This window comes from Ictidomys tridecemlineatus, chromosome 8 (genome assembly GCF_052094955.1).
Source record: "Ictidomys tridecemlineatus isolate mIctTri1 chromosome 8, mIctTri1.hap1, whole genome shotgun sequence".
In the NCBI taxonomy this organism is placed as follows: Eukaryota; Metazoa; Chordata; class Mammalia; order Rodentia; family Sciuridae; genus Ictidomys; species Ictidomys tridecemlineatus.
Genome location: NC_135484.1, coordinates 104,666,653 through 104,673,910, shown reverse-complemented (window position 1 = coordinate 104,673,910; position 7,258 = coordinate 104,666,653). Strand labels below are relative to the sequence as shown.

The window sequence follows — 7,258 nt, the reverse complement described above, 5'->3', positions numbered from 1 at the left end:
AACCACAACTCCTATGTCTCTAGTTGCTGTTCCTGAATAGTCTTGAAGTAAGACAATCAGAACACCCAGATTCAAGTCTCATCTCTATAACTTTGCTGTGAGGCCTTAAGCAAGTACCTTAGCTTTATAAGGCAATTTTTTATTTCTTTTAAGAAGAAATTTTAATAAGTGTAATAATAGTACCTATTTTAACATTTAATATTTTGATAGGTGCAATAATAATACTTATTTTAGAGGGTAAGTGTGAGGATTCCATAAAATTCTGTAGAAAGCACTTTGTAAAGTTTAAAAATATAAATGTGGGTTATTAATAAAAAGCACTCCCAAGCTACAAATAATCTACAAACAACTGTAATGCTGATTTATTAATTCATTATATTTTCTACTCCTACATAAACCAAGTGGCAGATCTGTCACCTCCATGTCCATCTCTGTCCTATTCTAGTTTGGTCCTTGTGTAACGGAGCTCCTGTCTTTCATTAACAAAAGGAAGAGAAACATGATGTGAGAACCAGAATGACCAAATGTCAAGATAATTCTCTGGAAACCAACTGCAGAAGTGGATGAAAACAGAAAAACCTTGTAATGTCGCTGACAAGAGTACACACAGGTGTCCCTTTCCATTTATTCACTGGAAGAGGAACTGAGATTTTGGTCATTGGAATTCTGTAGAGCCAGGGCTCCCAAGCTCCTAGGCATATAATAAATAATACTACATTATAATTGGAGTTACTCAGGAACAATGAGGTTTCCTATGGAAGCCTGTGAACTTGGATAGACCCTCTCAGGAGAGGCAAATTTCTTCAATGGCAATGAGTAAGGACACACTCCCAGGACCAGTCATTATTTGCACCTCTCTGCTGTACCTCTGTATCCTTAGTTCTTAAAATAAGGACAATCTTAACAATAGGAACCTAAGGTTTAGCTCAAAAGAATAGGAAATGCTTGGTAAATTTCCTTCTCTATGAGCCTCCAAGTACCTTTTCAAACACCTTTGCTAATTCGCATGATTGACAGATTAGATACCCTGAGGAAGGTAAAAGACACTTTTTCAAGAGACTAATCATAGGGTTATAACCTGAGCATATGTACAAGGCGCAGCAGTTAAGGATGAAATACACTCAAACTACTCAAGTAACAAACACCTAATATTTATTAATAAATTAGTACACTTGAAGGCATTTTTCTGATATCGGTCCCTCACCACTACCCACAAACCCCCAACACACAAAGGGAGTTCACACCACCTTTGCATTAGAATCTGGCAACTGAGCATTAGACAGTAGGTTTATAAATGGGAGCATAGTTGCAAATATATCAGACAAGAGTTCTTACAGCTGCAGCCATTTTTAATTAAAGTGTTTGAATGATGAAGGAAATCCAGCAAGATCAAGGCCTTGAGGGCAGACTGGATCTATTGGCTATGTGTGTATAAAAACAGACATCTTTGAAAGCAAAGCTAGGCAAATTCTCTATGGAAAAGGTGCCACTGGCACTCAATTTTGATTTTCCGAAGTGCAGCAATGTGTGCCAGAACAGCTCAATCCCTAAAAGATGAAGTTCAAATTCTTTGGTGGCCCAGGTGTCAAGCCACTGAAACGGCAAGTCCGGATGGCTTGAGGATTTCATTTCTCTAGCCCAGAGCATATTAACATTAAGAGGGGCACAAGTAATCAAGCATTCTGCACAATGTCCAGGTGAAAACCATACAATCGGCAATAGTGTGGTCAAGTTTCAGCCATGAATATGAACTACACACAGACATATTAAAAAGATAATCCAAAGACTAATTGCATTACAGTAACTCAACAGGGTCTTAAATTTCCTTAATTCTTAAGAACATGTGTAAAGGACAAACAATAATAAAAATGGTAGTAATAATTTTTTTAAAGTAGGTGTGGAAAAAAAAAGTAGGTGTTGAAAGACATAAAGACTGCTTATAGAATTCATGAGATGCCATTTACATTTTTAAGAAGTTAAGAGCCCCATAATCCAGTGTGCAGGAAAAGTCACACTGAGATTTATGGTAAGTTAAGTGAATTTAAAGTGCACAGAACAATTTTGAAAATACATAAGGCGGCAAAAACGGAGATAATACAGAACTTAAAAACCTTTAGTGGTGGATATTTTGCAACAGTTATACCTTGAAAAGACTTATAATTGAACTTCCCAGAAGTAAAGAAAAAGAAAGAACTCAAACACTGGCCATATATTCTGTTAAACACACACACACACCCTCAAAAAAACAAAAGTCAGGAACAAAACAAAACCACCCTGCTACTAATCTCCAGCACGATCCTCAGAATGCAGTCTCCCTACTTCTACAACAGATCAGGAAGATGGCTATAAACAGAGTCCAGCAGGGTCTGACTGGCTTCTTGGCTCTTGACTCCAATAATCTCAAATAGCCGGTCTAGTTTGTCCTCAGCTTGGGGAATCTCTTCAATTACCCGCAGCTCCTCAGGGTTCAGAATGTGCAGCATGTCATCGAAGATAGGCTGCAAATCACAGGGGTCCAGGCGTACCTGCCGCAACACTGTGTCCTTCTTTTCTGCAGGGAAGAGAGGGAGGGAAAAGAGACAGATGAAAGAGACTGTTAAAGCAAGTGGGGGCTACCTAGAGAGAGACATCTACCTGTCACCCCTCCAATCCCCACTCCTCAAGGTGAGTGTGTGACCATCAGGCACATTTGTTTTCTTAAACACAATTTTTTTTTTTTGCCAGATATGATAGTGCACCTGTAACCCCAGCAACTCGGGAGGCTTGAGGCAGGAGGATCGTAAGTTCAAAGCCAGCTTCAACAACTTAGTGAGACCTTATCTCAAAATAAAAAATAAAAAGGGCTGGGGATATGTTTCAGTGGTTAAGTGCCCCTAGGTTCAATCCCCAGTACCAAAAACAAAACATGAACATAAGATAACAAACAAGATCTGCCCAATAGAGATCAGACAAGAACCTGCTTGAATGGGTTGTTGATGTGTCATTAATGTGACATCTGACTAGACTCAAATGATTACTAAATTGTTCTGAAACTCAGGGAAAAAAAATGTTAAAGTACTTTAAAAAAAATCTTCATTACTTTTTCCATCAATAATGTGCTTACTAAACAAAGATGTATGTTGGCCTGCCCCTTTTCCAAATGATCAAAACTCTCAAACTAGTGCAGTTTGCCTATTTGACGTACTGATTACATTGTAATACTTCAAACTGCTGAGAGAGTAACACATAAATGAGAAATATTGCTTCTTGGGTCATACTTTACATTGGGGTGAGGAAACGCTAACTTCTATTAAACTTATAAAACATTCTCTTTAAAATATGTAAATATAAAATATAAACAAAAATACAAAAATTTTGTACAAATATTAAATATATTAATATAAATATGGGGGGCGGGAATTGTGGCTCGCCTAGCATGGGCGAGACCCGGGTTCGATCCTCAGCATCACATAAAAATAAAGGCATTGTGATATATCCATCTATATCTAAAAAAATAAATAAATAAAAATATATAAATATGTACATAAAACATAGTAATTTTATAAAGTATAATAAAAACTATAACCCTTTCACTAAAATTTTAATGTAACTGCTTAAAAACTAGGGAATTTCTAACAAAACTTTGCCGTCAATATAGTACACGTAATTCCTACACTAACTAGTACACACCAAAAGTGGCAAGTTGTTTACCAAAAGTACCAGTCTATTATTAAAAAAAAAAAAAACATTATTTGCAATGTAGCTTAGAGCAATCAGAGGATCAACTTATGTTGCTAAAATTGTACTTCTGACTCCCAATATACTTGAAATCCCTGAATTTAGAAAGTCTGATAAATAATTTTCAAAAAGCTCACCAGGTGCCAGGCACGGTGGCACATACCTGTAATCCCAGAGGTTTAGGGGGCTAAGGCAAGAGGATTAAAAGTTCAAAGCCAGCCTCAGCAATGTAGTGAGGCCCTAAGCAACTTAGTGAGATCCTGTCTCAAAATAGAAAACAAAAAGGGCTTGGGATATGTCTCAGTGGTTAAGTGCCCTTGGGTTCAATCCCTGGTACACACATACACACAGCCCATCAGACTACATTTTATCAGACTTTTCCCAAAATACACATTTGACAGCATCATGAAGACAAAGGGTGACAGTCACTTCTCCACACAGGCCTAGGTGTGGAGACTTGTTGGTCAATGAGATGGTTTTCTGGAGCAGAGGCTGGTATTATCTTTGAGTTTAGGGCAGGTTTTCCAGAACAAGTTATTCAGTGGCCACTAGACCATGGGATCAGCAACAGAGAAACCCTGGGGCTTTTCTGGGGAGTTCAGAGCGTGCATCATGAGCCCCACTGGTCGGTATCGTACCTTTGGTAATAAAGGAGCCGGTCCTGCTCAATGCCGAGGATCCGCTGGATGTGGAGTCACATCGGAGAAGGGGCTCGGACTCATCCACGAAGAAGCCCTTGTTCTTGTCCAGCGGGGAGGGCTCCACAGTCAGGAGAGTGGAATTCTCAAGTTTCACGTTAGGACTGGGGATGGGGCTTGGGCTAAGTGGGCTGGGGCTTGTTGGGAGGGCCAGTTTGTCAGTCTCCAGCTGTAGGAGGGAGAAAACATTTTTGTTAATTATATACATTAAAAATGAAAATAGAAGAAAAATAATGAAACTAAAAATTACTCCTCAGTCACTCTTTTGTTCAATTTAATATTGTTAAATTCTTGCCAAAAGCAGTGGTACAGGCAGGTAATTCTGGCTATTCGGAAAGGCTGAGGCAGGAGGACTGAGAATTGGAGGCGACTGAACAAGACCTTGTCTCACAATGAAAAGTGCTGGGTATGTAGCTCAGTGATAGAGTGCCCCTGGATTCAATGCCCAGAATCACAAAATAAATAAATAAAACAAAGAAGAGATTAGAACAGAGATACAGAGAGGGAAGACCCTATGATACACAGTGAGAAGGTGCCATCTTCAAGCATAGGAGAGAGGTGTCAGGAGACATCACCTTGCTGATATCTTGATCTCAGATTTCTAGGTTCTAGAATAATGGTAAGATAAATTTCTGTCACTTAAGCTACCCAGGCTGAGGTACCTTGTGAAACCTCAGCAGACTAAAGAACACTGTAAAAGTGGAATGACTTCCCTTTTTTTTTTTTTTTTTCTTTTAGATACCAGGGTTTGAATTCAGGGACACTCAACCACTGAGCCACACATCCTCAGTCCTATTTTGCATTTCATTTAGAGACAGGGTCTCACTGAGTTGCCATTGCTGAGGCTGGCTTTGAACTCATGATCCTCCTGCCTCAGCCTTCCAAGCCACTGGAATTAAAGGCATGCACCACCATGCCCAACTGAAAGTAAGGCGAACAGGTAAGGGGCAGATCTAGATGTGACAGAGACTCAAGCTTACATTCTGGAGTAGATATCAGAGACACAACAGCAAGCAAACAAGCAAAGAAGATGGGTTCAGACAGGGATGGTGAGCATCACAACAGTACAGCTGGAGTGTGAAGAGGGGATTTTTAGGAAGGCAAGAATCAAAGTAGGAAGACTGGTTAGGATGTTCCTATGATGGCTAGGTGAGGTGTGATTGTGGCTTGTCCCAGGGGGATTCAATAGAACCAGAATAAAGCAATTGGTTGTTATGGTTCAGATATGAGGTGTCCCCCAGAAGCACCTGTGTCAACACAGGAATGTTTGGAGGCAAAATGACTGGATTCTAGGAGCTGTAACCTAATCAGTCCATCCTAGTTTGAATGGACTGGCTGGGTAGTAACTGTGAACAGGTGAGTTGTGGCTGTAGAACGTAGGTTCACTGGTGGCACGCTCTGGAAGGGTTCATCTTCCTTGTGACCACCCCTGCCCCATTTCCTGGGCACTGGGAGATGGGCTGCTTTCCCATTCTCTGCCCTTTCCCCATGATGTACTGCTTCACCTCAGAGTAAAATAGTGAGCCTGAAATAAACTATTGCTCCTTTAATTTGTCATGTATTTTGGTCACAGAGACACAAAACTAAAACGTAGGTGACGTGACTGTTTTTACAGGAGAAACAACGAAAGTACAGAGAAGGCACACTGTTTAAAGGAGGAAAGCCAGGGCTCAGCAAGGCCTGCTTGACTTCTCCTCTTGACCCTTTCATTTGAGAAAAGACTTGAGAACTATGGCAGGCACTTATGGCACCTGCTTACTTGGTTGACTTGATCCTTTTATTGGCTCTTCTGGCCCAGATGAAGGTCTGGGAACCAGGTGGCCAGATCAGGGGCAGAGTTCTTCAGGGAGTGGTGTACATACATACTCCCTGGAGCTATTAGTCACCCCTCTTTAGAACTCTGTCACTTCCCTCATATACTTAAAGTGAAATGTTCTCAAATTCTTCAACTGAAACATTGACTCTCATTTCAAAGCATTATACTGAAGAGTTATATAAGGCAGAAAGCAAACATGACTGCCTCTTTTACAACTTTTAAGGCCTGTGAAATTCTTGCAACAGATGGCAGATTGCGTAAGACCACTGATTACTCTACACATCTGATATACTAGCAGCACTATTCCTCTGAACCACCACCTACGCCCTGCCTCTCATTCCACTGCAAGTTTCGGGCATGGGTAACACCTGTTCCTAGAGGTCTCCTTTGATCCTCAGACAGGTTTTATGTCTATGCTTTAAGTTTTTTAATTCAATAGGCCCTGGCATGTGCCACTTCTCCTGAAAATGCACATGACCGTTCATGCCAAGATACTTTTTTTTTCATGCCTTCAATTAGACAAAGAGTACTTGTCCACTTTCTGGTTCTCAAGGACATTACATTGGAAGACACAGTCCCTCAATATGGTGCACTGTTCTTGTTTAAAAAGAAATTCCCACCCACAAATCACATGCGAACAGACTAAGTCCACCCACTTATTTCCTGAACTCATTTCAAAATTTTACATCTTTAATCTTCCCATCAGTTTTTCCAAAAGGTTCTATGGGTAGAAATTAAGCACATAATTTCCAACATAATTTGGAAAGGCAGAACACAAAACTGATGCTCTCCTGTAATGAACAGAGTCAGGTAGATATGAAAATGTCCTTGGAGTGGTATTAGCATTGCCACAATGGAGCCAGTAAGCATGGCTAAAGCCAGAGACAGCATGATAATTATCCTTCTAGAAATCCACTCAGCTACTAAGTATATCTGTCTCTCACTTTATGCAACAGTAGCTGCTTGCATTCCAAATCTGTCTGAAATTTATTTGTATTTTTCCCATAAGAAAAAAAATTTGCACATA

General features: G+C 40.1%; 1 protein-coding gene across 1 annotated transcript in view; it reads right to left on the bottom strand.

Annotated features, from left to right (window-relative positions):
- Nucleotides 1-1,135: 1,135 nt before the first annotated feature.
- Tnfrsf21 (TNF receptor superfamily member 21) overlaps nucleotides 1,136-7,258 on the bottom strand; it is a 68,490-nt gene continuing 62,367 nt past the window's right edge. Inside the window, exons 5-6 of the mRNA XM_005318599.5 lie at nucleotides 4,356-4,584; nucleotides 1,136-2,551 (exon numbers count right to left, since the gene is read on the bottom strand). Coding sequence (XP_005318656.2) covers nucleotides 2,322-2,551; nucleotides 4,356-4,584 — 459 coding nt within the window. The 3' untranslated portion in view covers nucleotides 1,136-2,321. The remainder of the gene's footprint in view (nucleotides 2,552-4,355; nucleotides 4,585-7,258) is intronic.